Source organism: Carcharhinus amblyrhynchos, chromosome 4 (genome assembly GCF_965287045.1).
Source record: "Carcharhinus amblyrhynchos chromosome 4, sCarAmb.v2.hapA, whole genome shotgun sequence".
NCBI classification, from domain to species: Eukaryota; Metazoa; Chordata; class Chondrichthyes; order Carcharhiniformes; family Carcharhinidae; genus Carcharhinus; species Carcharhinus amblyrhynchos.
In genome coordinates this window covers 66,597,803-66,623,292 of record NC_137327.1, presented here as the reverse complement: position 1 = coordinate 66,623,292, position 25,490 = coordinate 66,597,803, and the positions used below count along the sequence as shown (strand labels likewise).

Sequence of the window (25,490 nt, the reverse complement as noted above, 5' to 3'; positions counted from 1 at the left end):
TAAACTCAATCCCGCGATTAATGAAGGCTAGTACACCATATACCTTCTTGACCACATCCTCCACCTGCGAGGCCGATTTAAGAGTCCTATGGAACCGGACCCCAAGACCCTTCTGCTCCTCAACACTGCTAAGAGTCCTAACCTTGATATTATACTCCTTCATCCCATTTGACTTGCCAAAATGGGCCACTACAAATTTATCTGCATTGAAGTCCAACTGCCACTTCTCCACCCAGTCTTGCATCCTATCTATGTTTCGCTGCAACTTCTGACATCCCTCCAGACGATCCACCATACCACCAACCTTCGTGTCATCGGCAAACATACCAACCCATCCCTCCACTTCTTCATCCAGGTCATTTATGAAAATGACAAACAGCAAGGGTCCTAGAACAGATCCCTGGGGCATTCCACTGGTGACCGACCTCCATGCAGAAAAAGACTCATCCACAACCACTCTGTGCCTTCTGCAGGCAAGCCAGTTCTGGATCCACAAGGCCAAAGCCCCTTGGATCCCATGCCCTCTCAACTTCTCAAGAAGTCTTGCATGGGGGACCTTATCAAACGCCTTGATGAAGTCCACATAAACCACATCCACCGCTCTTCCTTCGTCAATGTGTTCAGTCACATTTTCAAAGAACTCAACTAGGCTCGTAAGGCACGACCTGCCCTTGACAAAGCTGTGCTGACTACTTTTGATCATACTAAACTTCTCTAAATGTTCATAAATCCTCTCCCTCAGTATCCTCTCCATCAACTTACCAACCACTGAGGTCAGACTCACCATTCGGTAATTTCCCGGGCTATCCCTAAAATGGGCTTAGGTGGGAGTTCAGGTGTTTCTAATGTATTGCTGTGTCTCGATGGGCAGAAAGACTGCTTCTGTATTGCATGGTTCTATGAATCACTGTTAAAAGTGGAGCAGAAACTTTGTTCAAAAGTGTAATTTGCAAAATTTCGATGGATTGCAAACCACAAAGTGAATGTATGCTATGAAAGGAAATTTTGAGCATATTTTTGGGACTGGAGTTTGGGAACTCTGACATGACAATCATCTGGGAGGATTCTAGAAGAAATCTGCAAACTCTCAGTTTTGTCTGCTCAGTTTTGTAGCTTCAAATAGACTTTCATGTCATCTGTATTAATCATAAAATTTGTGTGTAATTGTTAAGTTAAAGGAGTGTTTCGGGGCATCTAAATGGCTGGCTCCTTTTGTTCTGATGATTTGCCATCTGGGGCTGATGAAATATTTCAAAAAACTCACAAACACACGGGACCATCCTCTAAATACATCAGTTTATTATAGAAAATTCATGTAAATATATAGTTTATAATGATCTGTTAAAATGTACAAGTATCTTATAAAGCCATTCATTCATGACAGCTGTTCGAAGAGAATCGTGTTTTAAAGGCAGGAGACTCTATATCTCCACACAGTATTGAAAGCTTTCCTCCATAACCACTTGAGTCATCACCCTGTTACAAAGAGGCTGACAATTCACTCGTTATTCTTACTCTTCTTATGGAACCTGCAGCTGTAACTCCTCAGGATCATCATCAAAATCACTCCCAGTCTCACTGGGGTCATCCGGCCCAAAACGAGAACTCCTTTTCCCAAACAGCAGGGGGTTCTGCTGCCTGCGCAACCTGCGTGACATAAAAGACAATTCTTAGGATTGAAGAGATGATCCCAGGCTACACAAAATCTACTATCTACTTCAGTGAGAAGCAGGTGACAGAGCCAGGTTCCTGGTACAGACAAGACTGAGGCTAATGATAGCAATACCAGTGCTCCTGGGATACAAAAGAGTACAGCAGAGGAACATGCCTTCGGCCCTCCAAGCCCGTGCCAAGCATGATGTCTGCCAAAACTAAAACCGCTCCCATCACCTTCCTGGGCAGTGCGTTCCAGACATTCACCATCTTCTGTGTAAATATGTCCCCTAGTACTTGACTTTTCTATCCTTGGAAAGAGGACTATCCACTCATAATCTTGTAAACCTCTATCAGGTCACCCCTCAACCTCTGTCATTCCAGTGAGAACAAATCAAATTTATCCAACCTCTCCTCATAACTCATACCCTTCAGACTAGGTAATATCGTGGTAAACTTCTATACCCTCTCCAAAGCATCCACATCCGTTCTGGTAGTGTGGCGAACAGAATTATATACAATATTCTAAATGAGGTCTAAGTCAGGTTCTGTACAGCTGCAGCATGACCTGCCAAATTTTATATTCAATGCCCCGACCGATGAAGCGAAGTGTGCCATCTGCCTTTTTGACTATCTTACTCACCTGAGATGTGGAGTCTTTACCTGCATCTCACCCTGGCTCAAATTTAAACTTTTCCTTCATCTTAAGAGAACCGAAATAGAGGACAAAATTCTCAAAATTAAGCATCTTGAGTGAAAACCAACATTTCAACACTCAGCACAACCACACGGGCAAAAGAACATTTAAAACACAGAAGGAGGCCATTCAGTGTGGGACAGAGTATAGAGGATGAAATAATTGGGGCTTATGAGAAAGGTAGTGATAAAGGTAGCCTGGATGATGAATTCATAGCTGTTCGTAGAGCAGCCTGGTTTAACATCAACCAGAGACAGATTATATTGAATATGGTAATGTGCAATGACAGAGGATTCATTCATAACCTAATAGAGAAGGCACACCTAGGTAGCAGTGATCAGAATATTCACATTCAGTTTGAGGATGGGAGGAGTGGCAGACATTTAAAGAGATATTTCAGAATGCTCAGAAGAGATACACTTCAATAAAAAAGGCTCAAAGGGAAGAAGTTAAAGATAGTACTGAATCAAAAGAAAGAAACATACAATTCTGCAAACCCAAGTGGCTGATCAGAAGATTGGCCAGAATATTAAAAAAAACAAAGAGATTATTTTATTTATTAGTCACAAGTAAGGCTTACGTTAACACTGCAATGAAGTTATTGTGAAATTCTCCTAGTTGCCACACTCTGGCACCTGTTTGGACAGGCTTGGGAGGAAACTGGATCCCCTGGACGAAAACCACGCATGGGGATAACATGCAAACTCTACACAGACAGTAACCCAAGCTGGGAATTGAACCCGGGTCTGTAGCGTTGTGGGGCAGCCGTGCTAACCACTGTGCCACTATGCTGCCTGGCTTAATAAGGCAGAAGAAATTATAGCTCAAGAGCAAGCTCCATACAACCATGGAATTCTTACAGTGCAGAACGCCATCTGGCCCATCAAGTCCTTGACAGAGCATCTTACCCAGCCCCTCCCACTCCCCGTATCCTTGTGACCTCACACATTTACAATGGCTAATCTACCAGGGGGCATAGTTTGGTGAGAGGCAGGAGATTTAGAGGGGGTTTGAGTGAAACATTTTTCACTCGATACTGGTGGCATATCCACTGGTAGTGGAGGCCAGAATCCTTACCTTCCAATCTTTAAAAAAATACCTGGATGAGTATTTGAAATATCACAACATTCAAGGATATGGGCCAAGTGCAGGAAAATGAGATTAGTGAGCCTCTAGTGGTAGTTATTGTCAGTGCAGCCTCGATCGGTCAAATGGCCCTTTCTGCCATGTATGACTCTATGAACTAATCTACAGATCTTTGGACTGTGGGATGAAACCCACACAGACATGGCAAGAATGTACAAACATCACACAGTCAACCAAGGCTGAAATCGAACCCGGATCTCTGGTGCTGTGAAGGAGCAGTGTACCATTGTGTCACCCAACTCACTAGAAGTACAAAAGAAAAGAGTTTCTAAAGGTATTTGAAAAGAAAATAATTGTGAATCTGGAGATGTAAGGGAGGGGGAATCTTAGTTACAATACTGGGAAAATGTACAAAGAAAATGACTAGCTGGTAAGCCACCAGGCCCTGATGAACTTTATCTTTGGATTGTAAAGGAAGCAGTGGTTGCAATAGTAAATACATTGGTTTCAATTTTGCAAAATTCCTTAGATTCTGGAAAGGTTCCATTGGGTTGGGAAATAAGGAATGTGGGACACATAAGAAAAGAGGGACACAGAGCAGCAAACAAAAAGCAAACAAAAAAGTTTAACAACTTTTGTTGGGTCATTACTGGAATCTATTATTAAGGAGCTTATAGTAAGACATTTTGAAAATCTCAATGCAATGAGGTTGAGTCAACATGCATTGTGAAAGGGACATTATAATTGATTAATTTATCAGAGGTTTTTGAGGAAGTAACAAGCGATGTGGATAAAGCGGAACCAGTAGATGTGCTATACTTAAGATTACCAAAAGGCATCTGGCAAGCTGCCACATCAAAGGTTATTGTGGAAAATAAGAGTTCATGGAGTGTTCTGAGATGAGGTGGAGGGAGCACAAAATTTCTTGGATGCAAATCCCAAGTACTTCACTGACGTCCCTTGTGTATTTACAAACTGATGTGGAGATGCTGGTGTTGGACTGGGGTGGACATAGTTTAAAAAGTCTTACAACACCAGGTTAAAGTCCAACAGGTTTATTTGGAATTATGAGCTTTCGGAGCGCTGCCTTTCATCACTCACCTCTGAAAGCTTGTGATTCCAAATAAACCTGTTGAACTTTAAACTGGTGTTGTGAGACTTCTTACTGTTTATAAACTGCTGTTAGTTATATTTCAAGCATCAGCCTGGAAGGCTAATGCAAAGATGCTTAAAAATTAAAGTTTGCAGCAACATTGAAAGTTCTTGCCCTGCTTTGAAACTGCATTTGTCACACTGGTCCTGGCTGATGTTGAATTAAGACAATTGCTTCCTAAAGAATTTGATGGATATCGCCTCTTGCCAAGAATTCTCTCTCCTACACCTCCCTCTTCGAGCAGCTTATTCTCCTCTGTGTTACCTCTCTTCATTCTCTTCACCACTTCACTGGGACAGGAACCAAACAATGCACTGATTTGAAAAATCCAAGAGTAATGTCACAGGAAAGCAGTAAGTTGATTGGTTGGTGAGTAACTGATGAAGAAACATTAGCTCTATTCTCTCTTCACAGATGTTGCCAGGCCTGCTGAGATTTTCCAGCACCTTCCTTTTTTGTTTCAGCTTCCAGCATTCGTAGCATTTTAGGGCTGTGTTCAATTTGCTGAAGCTAAAAGAAACATATTGTTTATTGGGAAAGTATTACTTATTACCTGTATCCACATTTTACCATTAAGAGATGTCAGGTGAGGACAGCTGAGTGGAACATGTGGCTTATCACATGTATACTGTCCTGAATGTTGCTGGTGTCCTAGATGAACACATGTGCAGGAAGTACTCCCAACTGCAGAAGCTGGAGCTCTGGGTTTCAGAGCTTTAGCAGCAGCTGGAGGCACTGTGATGCACCCCTCATGCTGAGAGTTACGTGGAAAGCACATTAGAAAGGTGGTCACATCACAGCTCAAGGACCTAGAGGAAAAAACGGAATGGGTGATCACCAATGTAGGAAAAACAGGCAGTAGTGCAGGAGTCCCCATTCAGTAACCGGAATTCTATTTTGGAAGCTGTAAGGGCACTGGTACCTCGGAGAAGTGCAGTTACAGCCAAACTTCTGACATCACAAGTGGCTTGACCGTATGGGGCAGGGCGAGGGGGGAGTGGGAGGGAGGAGGAGGAGGAAGAAAGGAAGAGGAATAGTGATAGGGGAGTCTTTAGTCAGGGGAGCAGACAGACATTTCTATGGCCAAAGACATGACTCCAGGATGGTGTGTTGTCTCCCTAATGCCAAGGTCAGGAATACCACTTAACAACTACAGGGCACCCTTAAAGGGTGAGTTAGTGGTTGTGGTATATGTTGGTACCAACAATAACTAAAATGAGGAATGATATCTTGCACCAAGAATTCAGGGAGTTCGGCAGTTGATAAAAAAGCAGGATCTCAATGGTTGTAATCTCTGGGGTAATCCTGATGCCACATGTGAGGAAATAGGAAATAGGACAGAGGAATACATGCCTCAAGAGTTGGTGCAAGAGGAAGGATTTTAGATTCCTAGATTACTAGAACTGTTTCTGAGGAAGGCGGGACATGTGAAAACAGGACAGTCTACACCTGAATCACAATGAGGCCAACATCCTTGTGGGTAGGTTTGCTAGTGCTATTGGGAGGAGATTAAACTAGTCTGGCAGGGAAAGAAGTACTGGCGAAATAGAAATACATCATGCTGCAATAAAGGAAGCAACTCAGAATGAGTCCAGCTGTGTTGAGTGTCAAGCAAGTAAGGCAAGATTGGATGGTCATTACTTTAATGCTAGGAGTATAATAGCTAAGAATGATGAGTTAAAGGTGTGGCAATGATAAAAGTGTGATATCATTGCTATCACAGAAACATGGTTGACGGAAGGACAGGACTGGCAACTCAACATTCCAGGGTTGGGATCTTTAGGCGATGATGTGGATGTGACAAACCTGGCGTTGTCAGGCTTTGTACTATCTTTAGGCGAGACAGAGGAATCTGTAAAAATGGAGTTGGTGTAGCACTATTAATTAAGGAGTCAATTACTGCAATAAGGAGAGATGGCATCTTGGAAAGGTACAATTTTGTCTTTTAAAAAGCATTTAGACAGTCACATGGGAAGATGGGTATAGAGGGATATGGGCCAAATGCAGGCAATTGGGGCTAGCTTAGTCGTTAAAAAAAGAGCAGCATTGACAAGTTGGGCCCAGGGTCTGTTTCCATGCTATAAACCTCCATGACTCTATGGGTCTTCAAACAAGGTTTTTTGAGTAGAATTTAGGAATATAAAAAGGGGCAGCCACATTACTGTGAGTGTATTATAGGCCCCCAAAGAGTCAGCGAGAAATAGAAGAGTGGGTACGTAGACAGTTCACTGAAGTGTATAAGAACAATAATTGGGTCATTATACTTAGGGATTTTGACTTTCCCAACATAAATTAGGATAGTCAGAGTGTTAAGTATTTGGGGGCGGCCGGGGGTGGGGGGGAGATTTTTTGAAATATATCCAGGGGAGTTTTTGTATCATTATGTAGGCCCAATAAGGGATGGTGCAATGGATCTGGTTCAGGGGAACAAAGCCGGACAAGTGTTCAATGTGGCAGTGGGGGAATATATTAGCAATAGGTGACTACAACATGATACGATTTAAATTTGTTATGGACAAGGGAAGGATGGCTTGCAAAATGGCGGGAAGGCAAATTTTATTAAAATAAAGCAGGATCTGGCCAAAGTTGATTGGGAGCAGCTCCTTATGAATAAGTCTAAGCGGAGCAGTGGGGAGGGTGCGCATTCAAAAAGGAGTTGGGGAAAGTACAGGATCAACATGTAGCCTTTAGGCGTAAATGTAGGGGCAATAAGCTCAAGAAACACTGGACGTCTAGATTAATTTGGGACTGGATAAGGAAGAGAAATGCTTTTGCAAGCCAAAGGGAGCAATTCAGCTGCAACTATAGAAATTCTTCTATAGGAAGTACAAGAGGGAACTTAAGAAAACAATTAGAAGAGCAAAAAGGGGCAGGAAAAAGGACTTGTGAACAGGATTCGGGAGAATCCTAACATATTAAATACATTAAAGGGAAGAATTTAACCAGGGAAAGAGTTGGGCTCATTAGAGACCAAGGTGTGAAGCTGCAGGATATTTGAAGGGTGTTAAATGAATACTTCTCTTCAGTCTTCATTCTAGGAAAGGAGAACATAAGTATGGAATTCTGGTAAAGGGACTGAAAGGAACTTGCGCGGTTTGACATAGGAAGTGAGGAGGTATTAGACACTTAAAAACAGAAAAATCCCTTGGGCCAGATGACTTGCATCCCAAGGCAGGAGATTGCAGGGATTCTGACACAAATTTTTAATTTGTCTTTAGCCATGAGGTAGAGGAGTGGGGGACAGCTAATGTGGTTCCACTTTTCAAGAAGTGTGCCGGAGATGAACCAGGAAATTACAGACTGGTGAGCCTCATGCCAGTGGTAGGGAAATTATTGGATAAGATTCTGAAGGAGAGAATTAATCTCCACTTGGAAAATCATAGGTTGATTAGGGAGTCAGCAAGATTTTGTCAGAAGGTCATGCCTAGCAATCAGAATTTTTTGGAAATGTGATTAAGTGTGTGGATGAAGGAAATTCAGTTGATGTAATTTATACGGATTTTAGCAAAACTTTTGACAAGGACCCACATGAGAGACTGAGAAGATTAAAGACATAGAATTCAGGGAAATTTAGTGAGATACTAAACTGGTTTAGTAATAGGGTAGTGGTAGAAGGCTGTTCGTGTGACTGGAGGCTGGTGTCCATGGTTTAAAGTCTGACAACACCAGGTTTTAGTCCAACCTATTTATTTGATAATATACTCACAAGCTTTCAGGGTTAGCCCCTTCGTCAGGTGAATGGAGAGTTCTGGCCTCAGACAGAGCATATAAAGCACAGACAGCCGGCATACCCACATCATGTCCACGGTTTGCCATAAGAATCAGTACTGGGACTTTTCTTGTTTTTTATATACATAACTGAAATAGATGAAAATGTGGAGGGAATATTAAACAAGTTTGAACACGACACCAAGACTGGTAGGGTGGTTGGTAATGAAGAAGATGGTTGTAGGTTATGGGAAGATATGGATGGATTGGTCAGATGGGCAGAGCAGTGGCAGATGAAATTTAATCTTGATAAATGTGAACTGATGCACTTTGGAAAAATAAACAAGATGAGGGAGTATTTAATGAAAGTCAGGGCACCGGGAAGTTCAGTGGAACAGAGGGATATTGCAGTAATTAGTCACAGATCCATGAAGGCAGCAGACCATGCAAATATTAAGAAGGCATATGGGACACTTGCTTTTATCTGTTGTGATACAGAGTCCAGTTAGAAGTCTCACACACCAAGTTAAAGTCCAACAGATTTATTTGGCACTAGCTTTCAGAGTCTCAGGCTCCTTCATCAGGATGAGCCTGAGACTCTGAAAGCTAGTGCCAAATAAACCTGTTGGACTTTAACCTGGTGTTGTAAGACTTCTTATTGTGTTTACCCCAGTCCAACGCTGGCATCTCCACATCGTAGTACAGAGTGTGAGAGAAAGGAGGTAATGTTGGACTTGTACAGATAGTTGGTTAGGAGACAGCTGGAATATTGTGTGCAGTCCTGGTCATCTCACTATAGGAAGGATGTGATAGCACTAGAGCACCAGGATGTTGCCTGGGATGGAGCATTTGAGATATAAGGAGAGATTGGATTGTTTTATTTAGAGTAGAGAAGGCTAAGGGGGGGGGGGGCGAATGACTGAGGTGCAGAAGATCATGAGGGGTATGGACAAGGTGAGTAGGGAGCAGCTGTTATTGACCCTTTGGTTGAGGGGTCAATAACAAGGGGCATAGATTTAGGGTTGGGGCAGGAGATTCAGTGGGGATTTGAGAAAAAACTCAGAGGGTGGTGGGAATCTGCACTGCACTGCCTGGGAAGGACGGAGGCTGAAACCTTACAGCCTTTAAAAAATATTTGGATGAGCACTTGAAACATCATAATATTCAAGGATATGGGACAAATGTAAGAGAATGGGATTAGCATGCCTTTAGTGGAAGTTATTGCTGGTGCAGAAGGGCCTTTTCTGAGCTGCATGACTCTATGACTATGACTACATCATGCTGATCTGGGGCTTCAACTCCATCATCATATTGAATCGTGAAGCAGGCTTGATGAGCTGCGTGGTCTACTCCTGCTCCTATTTCTTGTATCCCATTCCCAGACAAAATCTGCCAGACTACCCACCAGATGCCTGTTTATGCACAATCTTTCACATACAGAGCACAGTACTTCAGCCCAGGCAGATCATTTCTGGTAGGACGGTCAAGCTTTAGATATGTTTGGAAAAGTAACACACCACGTTCACCTGCAATCAGAAGAAATAATCCAGCAACTAACCCGTCAGTACTCCTGAATAGAGTCTGTGAGGGTCCTTCAACATTTTGTTCAGCTGTGTTGAGGTTCGGCAGAAGTAAGGAGTTCAAAGATGGTAGTCCTGATATCAGCTCATCATTGTTCATCCCTCAGAATTTCTTCCTCAAAATGGCCCTGACTTTGGCAAGAACCCTAGGAAATGTCATTTGCGAGCACTGCTTCTGTAATGGCTCCAGAGCTGTTGGCACTCCTGTTATTAACAATGGACAATTTGTAATCTTTTACTCTGGAAGCTGCTACAGAAACAAAATGCTATTGGAAGGGATAAGTGAAAATAATACAAACTGTGCATGGTATTAGAGAAGTCAGAGGCTTGTAAAACCCAACTTGTTTCCTCTCTGTGATACTTGGTTGGAAGTTGGTTTGACTTGAGACACTAGATTGAGTTGGTGGCCTTGCCCCCCCCCCCCGTGAGTACACTGAACTTCACTTTAGGGCATTGTGAGCAGCACATTCTAAGTTTGCTGATTAAAAGTGTACGTCTGATTCTGTACTTATTTTACTCAATTCTCTGTAATTTAAGAACATAAGAACATAAGAAATAGGAGCAGGAGTAGGCCATCTAGCCCTTCGAGCCTGCCCCGCCATTCAATAAGATCATGGCTGATCTGTCGTGGCTCAGTTCCACTTTCCCGCCCTCTCCCCATAACCCTTAATCCCTTCTCTTATCAAAAACCCATCAACCCGCTTCTTAAAAATATTTAGCGAGGCAGCCTCCACCACTTCAACGGGCAGAGAATTCCAGAGATTCACCACCCTTTGAGTGAAGAAGTTCCTCCTCAACTCCGTTCTAAACCGCCTCCTCTTTATCTTGAGGCTGTGCCCCCTAGTCCTACTGTCTTTTTTGAGCGGGAAGAGTCTCTCCACATCTATCCTATCCATCCCATTCATCATCTTATACGTCTCAATGAGATCTCCCCTCATTCTTCTAAACTCTAACGAGTACAAGCCTAGTTTATTCAGCCTCTCCTCATAGCTCAATCCCCTCAACTCCGGTATCAGCCTAGTAAACCTCCTCTGCACTCCCTCCAGGGCCAAAATATCCTTGCGCAGGTGCGGCGCCCAAAACTGCACACAGTACTCCAGCTGCGGCCTCACCAATGCCCTATACAGCTGCAGCAAGACCTCCCTACTTTTATATTCAATCCCCCTCGCTATGAAGGCCAGCATCCCATTCGCCTTCCTGACCACCTGCTGCACCTGCAAGCTGGGTTTTTGCGATTCATGCACAAGGACCCCGAGGTCCCTCTGCACCGTCGCCTGCTGCAGTTTTTCGCCACGTAAGTAATAGTCCTTCCTACCATTCTTCCTACCAAAGTGGACCACGTCACACTTGCCAACATTAAATTCCATTTGCCAGTTCCTGGCCCATTCGCCCAGCCTATCTAGATCCTTCTGCAGACTCTCCACACCCTCCGCACAATTTGCCGTTCCCCCAATCTTGGTGTCATCAGCAAATTTCGACACCCTGCACTCGGTTCCCTCCTCCAGATCATCTATATAAATGGTAAATAGCTGAGGCCCCAGCACCGACCCCTGGGGCACCCCACTAGTCACCATCCGCCAATCCGAATAGCACCCATTGACCCCGACTCTCTGCCTCCTATTTGACAACCAATCCTCTATCCACGCTAACACCCTACCCCCAACTCCATGTCCCCTGACCTTCTGCAATAACCTCTTGTGAGGTTAAGACCTAGGTCAAATTTGTTAAGACCTAGGTCAAAAATTTCAAGGTGTTTTATGAAGCTAGCTTAGACCTTATGTTTTTCATTTGATTTTGACATGGGTGAGCATAAGGTGTTTTAGTTCAGTTACTAATCTTATTTAAGAACATAATTAAAAATATAATAAAAAGAATTTGCATTTCTTTTACCAATTATGCGATTCACACACGAGACAGTATAAATCTTAACAGTTAGCTATCTATGTTGTTCCAAGTCAAACACCATCCCACAGACATACCCCTTTTCTAGACTTAGCACAAAAAGCAAGTATGCTCACATAATGCTGGACTTTTAGTTTTCTAATACCTGCTATGAATATTGGATAAATTCTCTAATGCTTCTCATTCCTCGAACTTTCAGCAGGCATCAGGAGAGAGAGAGACAGCGAGAGAGAGACATAGATATTGGCTTCTTCCATCAGCTTCTAACAATAACTGAGGAAATGAAACTAAAACTTTCTGTGGAAAACAAACTGTCCTGGCATATAACCTGATCTGTCAAAAATCCCCAAATGGGCCTGTTCTGCGCTGTAATGTTCTATGTTCTAAATTGATGAGGCATAGAGGTTTACAGCACGGAAACAGGCCCTTTGGCCCAACTTGTCCATGCCACTGTTGTTTTTTTAAAACCCCTAAGCTGATCCCAATTGTCCGCATTTGGCCCATATCCCTCTATACCCATCTTATCCATGTAACTATTTAAATGCTTTTTAAAAGACAACATTGTATCTGCCCCTACTACTACCTCTGGCAGCTTGTTCCAGATACTCACTACCTGTGTGTGAAAAAATTGCCTCTCTGGATAATTTTGTATGTCTCCCCTCTCACCTTAAATGTTTGCCCTCTAGTTTTAGATTTGCCTACTTTTGGGAAAAGATAATGAGCTGATCTGTGCCCCTCATTATTTCATAGATCTCTATAAAATCACCTCTCAGCCTCCTATGCTCCAGAGAAAAAAGTCCCAGTCTATTCAGCCTCTCCTTATAATCCAAACCAACAAGTTCCAGTAGCATCCTAGTAAATCTTTTCTGCACACTCTCTAGTTTAACAATAACCTTTCTATAATAGGGTGATCAAAACTGTACACAGTATTCCAAGTGTGGCCTTCCCTATGTCTTGTACAACTTCAACAAGACATCCCAACTCCTGTATTCAATGTTCTGACTGATGAAACCAAGCATGCTGAATGCCTTCTTCACCACTCTGTCCATCTGTGATTCCACTTTCAAGGAGTTATGAACATGTACCCCTTGATCTCTTTGTTCTGTAACTCTCCCCAGTGCCCTACCATTAACTGAGTAAGTCCTGCCCTGGCTCAATCTACCAAAATGCATCACCTTGCATTTATCTAAATTAAACTCCATGTACCATTCACCAGCCCACTGCCCAACTGATCAAAATCCTGTTGCAATCAGAGATAACTTTCTTCACTATCCACTATGCCACCAATCTTGGTGACATCTGCAAACTTACTAACCATGCCTCCTATAATCTCATCCAAATCATTAATATAAAAGACAAATAACAGTGGACCCAGCACTGAACCCTGAGGCACACTGCTGGTCACAAGCCTCCAGTTTGAAAAACACCCTCTGCAACCACACTCTAGCTTCTGTCAAGAAGCCAATTTTGTATCCATTTAGACATCTCACCATGGATCCTGTGAGATTTAACTTTATGCAACAGCCTACCATACAGTACCTTGTCAAAGGCCTTGCTAAAGTTCATGTAGACAACATCAACTACACTCCCCTCATCTACCTTCTTGGTTACCCCTTCAAAAAACTCAATCAAATTTGTGAGACATGATTTTCCACTTACAAAGCCATGCTGACTGTCCCTATTCAGTCTTGCATCTCTAAATGCCTGTAGATCCTGTCCCTCAAAATACCTTCCAACAACTTACTCACCACCAATGTGAGGCTCACTGGCCTGTAGTTCCCAGGCTTTTCCCTGCAGCCCTTTTTAATCAAAAGCACAACATTTGACACTCTCCAATCTTCAGGCACCTCACCCATACCCATTCAGTTCAACTCACCTAAGTTCCACTCAGCAATCCCCAAAAGAACCATAAAACCATAGAACACTGAATTACTCCAGATTAAAATCAATGTGATATCAATTATACTGCCTCAGCCACAGACATCACAGTGTTGGCAACATCAAGGGCCTGATGGAAACATCCTACAAAGGAACACGATTAAAGTATATTTTGTATATTGCCCCATATTCCTCAGGATCATCTCCCATATTCACTCATTTACTTTGTTTAGTTGGACGGCATTTCTGAAAATGCACATAGCTGGGTAAAAGTCTTTACAGCATCAATTCCATTTGACCACAATTCCTAATGAACAGTTGCTGCCAATGTCTCTACAATCACCCAGAACTTCCATTCTCTGCTGGCCATACCTCAGAAGGTAAGAACAAAGAAAATTACAGCACAGGAACAGGCCCTTCGGCCCTCCAAGCCTGCGCCGACCATACTGCCCGGCTGAACTAAAACCGCCTATCCTTCTATTCCCATCCTATTCATCTATTTGTCAAGACGCCCCTTAAAAGTCATTACTATGTTCACTTCCACTACCTCCCCCAGCAACTTGTTCCAGGCACCTACAACTCTCTGTTCAAAAAACCTGCCCCGTACATCTCCTTTAAAACTTGCCCCTCGCACCTTAAACCTGTGTCCCTAGTAATTGACTCTTCCATCCTGGGAAAAAGCTTCTGACTGTCCTCTCTGTCCATGCCCCTCATAATTTTGTAGACTTCTATCAGGTTGCCCCTCAACCTCCGTCGCTCCAATGAGAACAAACCAAGTTTCTCCAACTTCTCCTCATAGCTAATGCCCTCCATATCAGGCAATATCATGGTAAATCTTTTCTGTATCCTCTCCAAAACCTCCACATCCTCCTGGTAGTGTGGCGACCAGAATTGAACACTATATTCCAAGTGCGGCCTAACTAAGGTTCTATAAAGCTGCAACATGACTTGCCAATTTTTAAACTCAATGCCCCGGCCGATGAAGGCAAGCACGCCGTATGCCTTCTGACTACCTTCTCCATCTGCTTTGCGCTGGATAACCCTTCAGAGCATGAACCACACGGGGATTACCCTGCATCTGGAATCTTTTGAAACTCTGTTTTAAAATCAGAGATTTTGGATGCTTCCAATTCACTTAGCTACCCAGGAAAAGTTAGAGGATTAAAAGCAGTTCCTAGTTTTGGAAGCGATATCACTGACCCCCAACCCCCATCTACCCTCCTCACCTCCCAAACATCATCTACCTGCCTCACCCTCTGAATACATGAACTCTGACCCCAACCCATCCTACTTCCTCATCCACTTCACCTTTGCGCAGGAGCTTGTCAAAGTTACTTAGCAGTTAGAAAAAGGGACATTTAAATTTAATGCTGTTCGGCAGCTAGTGCCGAAAGAAGGGGTGTCGCTGGTGGCATTGAATTGATATTCCGAGCTAGCTGATGTAGTCAAGAACTGACAGAAAAATTATATAAACTACTGGAGAAAGCAGATCAGGTATCAAGACAAACAACAAGCTGGTATTAAAAATTAAGCAGATTTTGATAATTGTGAGAAGTGAGCTGTTGTATTGTCAGCACTGTCATGTGATGCCAGGTTGCTAGGACTCTGACCCAGGAGAGTTTAAACAACCAGGCCCAAGTCAGCAGCTGAGAGAGGCTTCATGAAGACCCCATCATGGGTTTCTAGGGGCTGAACAGTGATGTTTCTTGGTGTGAGTTATTTGCTGTCGGAGGTGCATTACTGGTTTCTGGATCACTGTAAGATAGTTAACAATTATATTGGCATCTTAATCAGTACTTTTCTAAGGTGCATCACATCTGCTGTTTGTGGTGGTTGCCATGGGAACATAGCTTTGAGTTTTGCATCTCAGTGGTTCAACATTACTCATCGCACCCAGAGCTGGTTCCATATAACCTCGAGCAAGTGCACTCTGACCTCTCCAATATCCGTCAATCTTGCATTGCTGCACTTGGCTTTATGATCATGTGTCCTACTAGGTTTAACTGATCAGGAGAATATTTACTCCATTAGACTGAAACTCAAAATATAATATCACCAGAATGAGAATAGAATGATAAATAAATAGGAAAGTTCCAGTAATTCCAAACCATAGAATTTCAAACAGAAACACTGTCTAAGGTAACCCCCAGCATTACACTGTCGTCTTCGTGTTACCATGGCATCCTGTGTGTAATCACTTGGCTCAGGCAGACTACTGATTTGAGCACATATTTCTAACCTCACAACTGGTAATCACAAGCAACTTGGCTGACCCTCCAATATTCTATAAAGATTTGTAGCAGTGCCTTCCCATAAGCCGCTATTCAGCTACACAGCTATCAATCAAACCCGTTACCTTAAATAAAGATTCACAGGATGTACAACAGTAACAACACATTTAATATAGAAAAATGTTTCAAAGCACATCACACAGATGTGAGGAAAAGAATATTAGATGCATCATATCAAATGCTGTTAGCAGGAAGCTAACAAATCCAGTTGGATAGCTGGATTTGTTAGCTTCAGGAAGAAGCTGGAAAAATCAGACTCCAGGTCCTCTATCGATACCCCGGCCAAATCTAAATCCAGTAACAAGTCTCACAACACCAGGTCCAACAGGTTTATTTGGTAGCAAACGCCACTAACTTTTGGAGTGCTGCTCCTTCATCATGAGTGGGAGATCTGTTCACAAACAGGGCATATAAAGACACAAACTCAATTCACAGAATAATGATTGAAATGCATTACTTCAGTCTCAGCTGGAATATTGTGTACTGTTCAGGTCACCTCAGTTTAGAAAGAATGCAAATGCACTGGACAGAGTGTAGGAAAGATTCTTGAGAATTGTTCCAGGGATGAGGAACTTCAGTTATGAAGACAGATTGGAGAAATTGAGAATGTTTTCCTTGGAGAGGTGGAGAGGATATTTGATAGAGATGTTCAGAGTTAAGAGGGACAGAGAGAAACTACTCCAACTTGCAAAAGGATCCAGAACAAGGGGTACAAATTTAAAGTGATTGGTAAGAGATACAAAAGTGATATGAGGAAAAACATTTTCACACAATGAGTGGTTAAGGTCTAGAATGCACTACCTGAGAGTGCGGTAGAGGCAGTTTCAATTGAGATATCTGAAAGCGAATTGGATTGCTTTTGAAAAGGAAGAATGTGTAAGGGTACAGGAAGAAAGTGAGAGAATGGCATCAGATGAATTGCTCATTTAGTGAGCCAGTGCCAGTACAATAGACTGAATGGCCTCCTTCTGCTCAGTAACAACCTTGTGATTAGCATCGATGGAGGACTGGTTAGCTAATAGAAAATAGAAGAGTGAGTAAAATGGGTCTTCTTTGGGTTGGCAAGTTGTAACTAATGAAGTGCCACAGGGATCTGTGCTAGGGCCTCAACTACTTCTAATCTATATCAGTGGCTTGGATGAAGGACTGAATGTATGCTGATGACACCAAGCTGGTGAGAAAATAGGATGTCAAGAGGAGGTCGAGAGTCTGCAAACGAATAAAGACAGTTAAGTGAATGGACAAAAATTGGCAGATGGAGTCTAATGTGGGAAAATGGCAACTTGTCCGTTCTGGCAGGAAGAAAAGGGAAGCAGATCTGAAGGCTTTGGAGAGGGTACAGAAAGGATTTACCAAGATGTTGCCTGGTATGGAGGACATTAGCTATGAGGAGAGGTTGGAGAAACTTGGTTTGTTGTCATGGGAATGATGGAGGTTGAGAGTGACCTGATAAAAGTCTACAAGATTATTAAGGGCATGGACAGAGTGGGTAGCTTCAGGGGCATGGACAGAGTGGACAGTCAGAAGCTTTTGCCCAATTACCAGGGGGCATAGGTTTAAAGGAGCTGTACGAGGCAAGTTTTTGACACAGAGGGTGGTGAGTGCCTGGAACTCGCTGCCAGGGAGGTAGTGGAAGCAGATATGATAGTGACTCCTAAGAGCTGTCTTGACAAATACATAAATTGTAAGTTTATTTATTAGTCACAAGTAAGGCTTACATTAACACTGCAACTAAATTACTGTGAAAATCCCCTAGTCGCCATACTCCAGCACCTGTTTGGGTCAATGCACCTAACTAGCATGTCTTTCAGGCTGTGGGGGGAAACCAGATACCCAGAGGAGTTTGCATGTTCTCCCCATGTCTCTGTACAACAGTAACAACACATTTAATATAGAAAAAAGTTTCAAAGCACATCACACAGCGAGAATGTGCAAACTCCACACAGACAGTGACCCAAGCCAGGAATCCCTGATCCCTGGCGCTGTGAGGCTGCAGTGCTAACCACTGTGCCACCCCAATAGAGGATGGGAATAGAGGGATATGGTTCCCGGAAGGGTAGGGGTTTTAGTTCAGTCAGGCAGCATGGTCAGTGCAGGCTTGGAGGGCCGAAGGGCCTGTTCCTGTGCTGTAATTTTCTTTGTTCTTTGATTGGTATTTAAATTGAGATACTGCAGAACTCAGGGATACAGATGATTAGGTGTCCTGGTACATAAATCATAAAATGTTAATGTGCAAGTACAGCTAATGATAAGGAAGGCAATGGAATGTTACGCTTTATTGCAAGAGATGAGGAACATAAAATGAAGGATATTTTACAGCAGTTGTAGAGGACCTCAGTGTTACCACATCTGGAGAATTCTGTACAATTTTGGTCTTCTTATTTGAAAAATAGATGTAATTGCATTAGGATCAGTTTAGAGAACGTTCACTTGAATCTTTCCTGGGATGAAGAGGTTATAGAGACACTGAAAAATTGGAGCAGGAGGAATCTGTTTGGCCCTTCAAACCTGCTCTGCCATTCATTCATGGTTGATCATCCAATTCAGTAACTTGTTCTCTCTTTCCCCAACTTTCCTTTGATCCTTTTGGACCCAAGAGCTATCTTGAAGCATACAATGTTTTGGGCTCAATTACTTTCTGTGGTGGTGAATACCACAGGCTGGGTGAAGAAATTTCTCATCGCTGTCCTAAACAAACTATATCCTCAGACTGTGACCCAAGGTTCTGGACACCTCTACCATCGGCAACAGCCTTCCTGTATCTGCGTTGACTAGTCTGGTTAGAAATTTGAGGGTTTCTATGAGAGCCCCCCCCCAACTCTTCTGAACTCCAGAGAATATAATCCTAATCGACTCAATCTCTTCTCATATGTTAGTCCTGCCATCACAGAAGTCTGTCCTGTAAACCTTTGTTTCACTCCCTCTAGGACAAGAATATCATTCCTCAGATAAGAAGACCAAAACTGCACACAATATTCCAGGTGTGACCATACCTAGGCCCTGTATATTGCATCAAGACATCCCTGCTCCTGCACTTGAATCCTCTCCCTAGGGAGGACAACATACTATTTGCCTTCTTTATTGTCTGCTGCACCTGCATGCTTACCATCAGCAACTGGTGTATGAGGACACCCAAGTCTTGTTAAATGTTCACTTCTTTTAATATATAATCAGATAATAAACTGCCTTCCTGTTTTTGCTACCAAAGTGGATATTGTCACATTTATCTACATTATACTGCATCTGCCATGCATTTGCCCACTCACTCTACTTGTCCAAATCACACTGAAGCATCTCTGCATTCTCCTCACAGCTCACTCTCCCACCCAGCTTTGTGTCACCTATAAACTTGGAGATATTACATTCAGTTCCCTAATCTAAATCATTAATTTTCGTAAGTGAATAGATATATAGCCATTGCCTGTCATTTGGAAAAAGACCCGTTTATTCCTAACTTTGCTTCCTGTCAGACAACCAGTCTTCTGTCCATCTCAACATGTTACCTTCAATCCCATGCACTTTAATTTTACAAGCTAATCTCTTATGTGGGAATTTGTCAAAAGTTTTTAGAAAGTCCAAATAAACAACATCTACTGGCTCTTCATCAACTCTACTCATTACATCCTCAAAGAATTCTAGTAGATTTGTCAAGCATTATTTCCGTTTTGTAAATTCATGCTCTGTCCAAACCTGCCACTGTTTTCTAAATGCGCTGCTATTAATTCTTTGATAATAGACTCTAGAATTTTCCCCACTACCAATGTCAGGCTGAGTGGTCTCTCCTTTCCTTTTTAAATAGTGGATTATATTGCTACCCTCCAATCTGTAGGAACTGTTCCGTAGTCTATAGGATGTTGGAAGGTGACAACCAATGCATCTACTATTTCTCAGGCCACTTCCTTGAGTACTCTGGAATGTAGATTATCATGCCTAGGGATTTATTGGCCTTCAATCCCATCAGTTTCCCAAACACTATTTCTCTACGGATACTGACTTCTTCAGTTCTTCCCTCTCACTAAACCCTGTGTTCCCCAACATTTTTGGTGTGTTATTTGTGTCCTCTTTTGTGAAGACAGAACCAAAGTATGTATTTAGTTGGTCAGACGTTTCTTTGTTCCCCATTATAAATTCCTCTGTTTCTGATTGTAACGGATCTACATTTGCCTTCACCAATCTTTTACAGTCAGTATTTATGTTCCTGCTAGCCTGCTCTTGTACTCTATATTCCCCTTTTTAACTGATCCCTTAATTCACCTTTGCTGAATTTTAAACTGCTCCCAATACTCAGGTCTGTTGTTTTTTCAAGCCAATTTGTATGTGTTTTCCTTGGATCTAATACTATCTCTAATTTACCTTGTAAGCCATGGTTTGGCCATCTTCCCTGTTTTGTTTATGCACGGACAGGAATGAATAATTGTTGCAATTCATCCATGCGCTCTTTGAATGCTTGCCATTGCCTATCCACCATTATTCCTTTAGGTAATAATTCCTAGCCCATCATAGCCAACTCACAGCATACCATCAGAGGGTCATAGGATCATAGAGGTTTGCAGCATGGAAACAGGCCCTTTGGCCCAACTTGTCCATGCCACCTCTTTTTTTAACCCCTAAGCTAGCCCCAATTGCCCGCATTTGGCCCAAATCCTTCCATACCCATCTCACCCATGTAACTGTCTCAATGCCTTTTAAAAGACAAAATTGTACCTGCCTCTACTACTACCTCTGGCAGCTTGTTCCAGACACTTACCACCCTGTGTGAAAAAATTGCCCCTCTGGACCCTCTTGTATCTCTCCCTTCTCACCTTAAACCTATGCCATCTAGTTTTAGACTCCCCTACCTCTGGGAAAAGATATTGAATGTCTAGCTGATCTATGCCTCTCATTACTTTATAGACCTCTTAAAGATCACCCCTAAGCTTCCTACGCTTCAGCCTCTCCCTATAACTCGACCCATCAAGTCATTGTAGTTTCCTTTCTTAAGATTCAGGATTCTTGTTTCAGAAGCAACCAAGTCACTCTACATCTGATCAAGAATTCTATCGTATTACGGTTGCTCATCCCCAAGGAGTATCATAAAACTGGATTGCCAGTTATTCCTATCCCATTACACAATGCCTTTTGGGAATGCTGCCATACATCACTCTGTATAGGAATACGCAGGAACGCTGCTGTATGTAACTCCGTACCGAAACACTTGGAAATGCTGTTATATGTCACTACTACGCTGAGAGATTTGCTGTTGCGCCTCTCACTTCTCAACCACCTCATACACCAGCTCTACAGCGTATGTCACTCAGTACAGGAACATTTGCAAATGTTGATGTACATCACTCAGTACAGGATCATTTGGGAATGCTGCTGTACGTCACTCTGGACAGGAATACCTGGGAATGCTGATGTATATCACTCAGTACAGGAACACTCTGGTATGCTGCTGTACGTCACTCTGTACAGGCATGGGCGTTGCAGGCTGGCCAGCATTTATTGCTCATCCATAGTTGCCTGAGGGCATTGAGAGTCAACCACATTACTGCGGCTCTGGTATCACATGTAGGCCAGACCAGGTAAAGACAGCAAATTTTCTTCCCTAAAGGACATGAGTGAACAAGATGGATTTTCCCACAATCGACAATGGTTTTGTGGTCATCAGTAGAATCTTAATTCCAGATTTTTTTATTGCAGATCCCCAGAAACATTAGCTGAGTTTCTGGAGTAGTAGTCTACTGTTAATACCACTAGGCCATAGCCTCCCCTGGGATGCTGCTGTACGTCACTCTGTACAGGAACACTCAGGAGTGCTGCTTGACATCACTCTATATAGGAACACCCGGGAATGCTGCTGCACATCACTCAGTACAGGAACACTTGGGAATGCTGCTGCACCTGCACACTTGCAGGTGCAGCAGGTGGTCAGGAAGGCGAATGGGATGCTGGCCTTCATAGCAAGGGGGATTGAATATAAAAGTAGGGAGGTCTTGCTGCAGCTGTATAGGGCATTGGTGAGGCCGCAGCTGGAGTACTGTGTGCAGTTTTGGGCGCCGCACCTGTGCAAGGATATTTTGGCCCTGGAGGGAGTGCAGAGGAGGTTTACTAGGCTGATACCGGAGTTGAGGGGATTGAGCTATGAGGAGAGGCTGAATAAACTAGGCTTGTACTCGTTAGAGTTTAGAAGAATGAGGGGAGATCTCATTGAGACGTATAAGATGATGAATGGGATAGATAGGATAGAGGTGGAGAGACTCTTCCCGCTCAAAAAAGACAGTAGGACTAGGGGGCACAGCCTCAAGATAAAGGGGGGGCGGTTTAGAACGGAGTTGAGGAGGAACTTCTTCACTCAAAGGGTGGTGAATCTCTGGAATTCTCTGCCCGTTGAAATGGTGGAGGCTGCCTCGCTAAATATTTTTAAGAAGCGGGTTGATGGGTTCTTGATAAGAGAGGGGATTAAGGGTTATGGAGAGAGGGCAGGAAAGTGGAACTGAGCCACAACAGATCAGCCATGATCTTATTGAATGGCGGGGCAGGCTCGAAGGGCTAGATGGCCTACTCCTGCTCCTATTTCTTATGTTCTTACATCACTTGGTACAGGAACACCTGGGAATGCTGCTGTACATCACTCAATACAGGGACACATGGGAATGCTGCTGTACATCACTCAGTACAGGAACACATGGGAATGCTGCTGTACATCACTCAGTACAGGGACACATGGAAATGCTGCTGTACATCACTCAGTACAGGAACACCCGGGAATGCTGCTGTACATTACTTGGTACAGGAACACTCGGGAATGCTGCTGTATATCACTCAGTACAGAAACACTTGGGAATGCTGCTGTACATCACTCAATACAGGAACACTCGGGAATGTTGCCGTACTGGGTGACATGCTTATCAATTTATGCAATCACTTTGTACAGGAACAGCTGGGAATGCTGCTGTACATCACTCAGTACAGGGACACATGGGAATGCTGCTGTACATCATTCAGGAAGAAGTCTCACAACACCAGGTTAACGTCTTAAAGTCTTAGACTTTACCTGGTGTTGTGAGACTTCTTACTGTGCTTACCCCAGTCAACACCGGCATCTCCACATCATGTCCATCATGCAATACAGGAACACTTGGGAATGCTGCTGTACTTCATTCAGTAGAAGAACACTCGGAAATGTTGTGTACATCACTCAGTACAGGAACACCCGGAATGTTGCTGTACATCACAGAATCATAAATCTTTATTGTGTGTAGTTCTGGTCACCTCACTACAAGGATGTGGAAGCATTGGAGAGGGTGCAGAGGAGATTTACCAGCATGCTGTGTGGTTTGGAGGATAGGTCTTATGAGGAAAGTTTGAGGGAGCTGGGGCTTTCCTCTTTACAGTGGAGAAGGCTGAGAGGTGACTTAATAGAGGTTTATAAGATGATGAGGGGGATAGATAGAGCGGACGTCCAGAAACTATTTCCTCAGGTAGCTGTTACTAGGGGGCATAACTATAAGGTTCATGGTGGGAGATACAGGAGGGATGTCCGAGATAGATTCTTTACTCAGAGAGTGTTTGGGGTGTCGAATGCACTCCCTGCTGTGATAGTGGAGTCGGACACTTTAGGAACTTTCAAGCGGTTATTGGTAGGCATATGGAGCACACCAGAATGATAGGGAGTGAAATAGCTTGATCTTGGGTTTGGACGTAGCTCGGTACAACATCGAGGGCCAAAGTGTCTGTACTGTTCTATGTTTTATAAAAACCCTACATTGCTGAAGGCGCCATTCAGCCCATTGAGTGTGCACCGACAGCAATCCCATCTCAGGCCCTATTACAGAGAGAGTAGGAGGGATCTCAAAAGGGGAGTTAGGAGAGCAAAGAGGGGGCATGAGATAGCTTTGGCAGGTATTCCTATTTTAAGAGCAAAAGGGTGGCTAGGGGTAAAATCGGTCCTCTCAGGGACAGACATGGGGAATTGTGCTTAGAGGGAGTGGGGGAGATCCTGAATGAATACTTTGCGTTGGTGTTCACAAATGAGAGGGGCTTGATGTCTGGTACAGTCATCGAGGGAGCGGTAGACCAATTGAAAGATCTATCGATTACGAGGGAAGAAGTGTTAGGACTTTTAGGTAGCATTAAAACCGATAAATCTCTGGGGCCCGATGGCATTTATCCTAGGCTGCTTAGGGAGGCGAGGGATGAGATTGCTGGGCCTCTGACGCAAATCTTTGTCTCTTCTTTGGACACAGGTGAGGTCCCAGAGGACTGGAGGATAGTGAACGTGGCACCGTTGTTTAAAAAGGGTAGGAGGGATAGCCCGGGTAACTATAGGCCGGTGAGTTTAACGTCAGTGGTAGGCAAGTTGATGAAGAGGATTCTTAGGGATAGGATGTATGAGCACTTAGAGCGTTGCGATCTGATTAAGGATACGCAGCATGGCTTTGTAAAGGGGAAGTCTTGCCTTATGAATCTGGTAGAATTCTTTGAGGAGGTGACAAAAACGGTCGACGAAGGACGAGCCGTTGATGTCGTCTATATGGATTTCAGTAAGGCGTTTGACAAAGTCCCTCATGGTAGGTTGGTAGAGAAGATTAAAGCTCATGGGATACGTGGCCAGGTATCTAGATGGGTAGAGAACTGGCTTGCAAAGAGGAGTCAAAGAGCAGTAGTGGAAGGGTCCTTTTCTAGCTGGAGGTCTGTCATTAGTGGTGTGCCACAGGGCTCAGTACTGGGACCTCTTCTCTTTGTAGTGTATATAAATGATTTGGAAGAGGGTGGTGTCATCAGCAAATTTGCTGATGACACCAAGATGGTTGGACTGGCAGGCAGTTAGGAGCAGTGTCTGGCAATACAACGGGATATTGATAGGCTGGTATATTGGGCCGATATATGGCAAATGGAGTTTAATCCGGATAAATGTGAGGTGATGCATTTTGGCCGGAATAACGTAGGGGGGAGTTTTATGATAAAGGGTAAGCCCATAAGGAGCACAGAGTCGCAGCGAGACCTGGGAGTGCAAGTGCACAAGTCTTTGAAGGTGGCAGTGCAAGTGGAGAGTGTGGTGAAGAAAGCCTTTGGTATGTTAGCCTTTATAGGAAGGGGTATAGAATATAAGAGCTGGAGTCTAATGTTGCAGTTGTACAGAACGTTGGTTAGGCCGCATTTAGAGTACTGTGTCCAGTTCTGGTCGCCTTACTACCGGAAGGACGTAGAGACTCTGGAGAGAGCGCAGAGGAGGTTTACCAGGATGTTGCCTGGTATGGAAGGACTGGGGTATGTGGAAAGATTGAAGAAATTGGGGCTCTTTTCCCTTGAAAGACGGCGACTGAGGGGGGATCTAATAGAGGTATATAAGATTATGAAGGGTATAGATAGAGTAAACAGAGGTAAGCTATTTCCTATGATAGAAACACATAGGACAAGGGGCCATGGACTTAAGATGAGGGGGGAGAGGTATAACACAGATATTAGAGGGAGGTTTTTCACACAGAGGGTAGTGGGGGTATGGAATGCTCTGCCAAGTAAGGTGGTGGAGGCAAACACGCTAGAGTCATTTAAGAGCA

The 25,490-nt window shown here is 43.5% G+C and overlaps 1 protein-coding gene across 4 annotated transcripts in view; it reads right to left on the bottom strand.

Annotated features, from left to right (window-relative positions):
* Positions 1–1,286: 1,286 nt before the first annotated feature.
* The window catches only part of LOC145342085 (coiled-coil domain-containing protein 102A-like), a 200,961-nt gene continuing 176,757 nt past the window's right edge, over positions 1,287–25,490 (bottom strand). For 3 of the 4 annotated variants that reach the window (XM_080187294.1, XM_080187295.1, XM_080187293.1), the window contains exon 9: positions 1,287–1,647. In XM_080187294.1, coding sequence (XP_080043420.1) covers positions 1,521–1,647 — 127 coding nt within the window. In that variant the 3' untranslated portion in view covers positions 1,287–1,520. Of the gene's footprint in view, positions 1,648–9,855; positions 10,082–25,490 lie in introns of all 4 variants that reach the window. The other variant, XR_013886506.1, reaches the window with a different exon arrangement.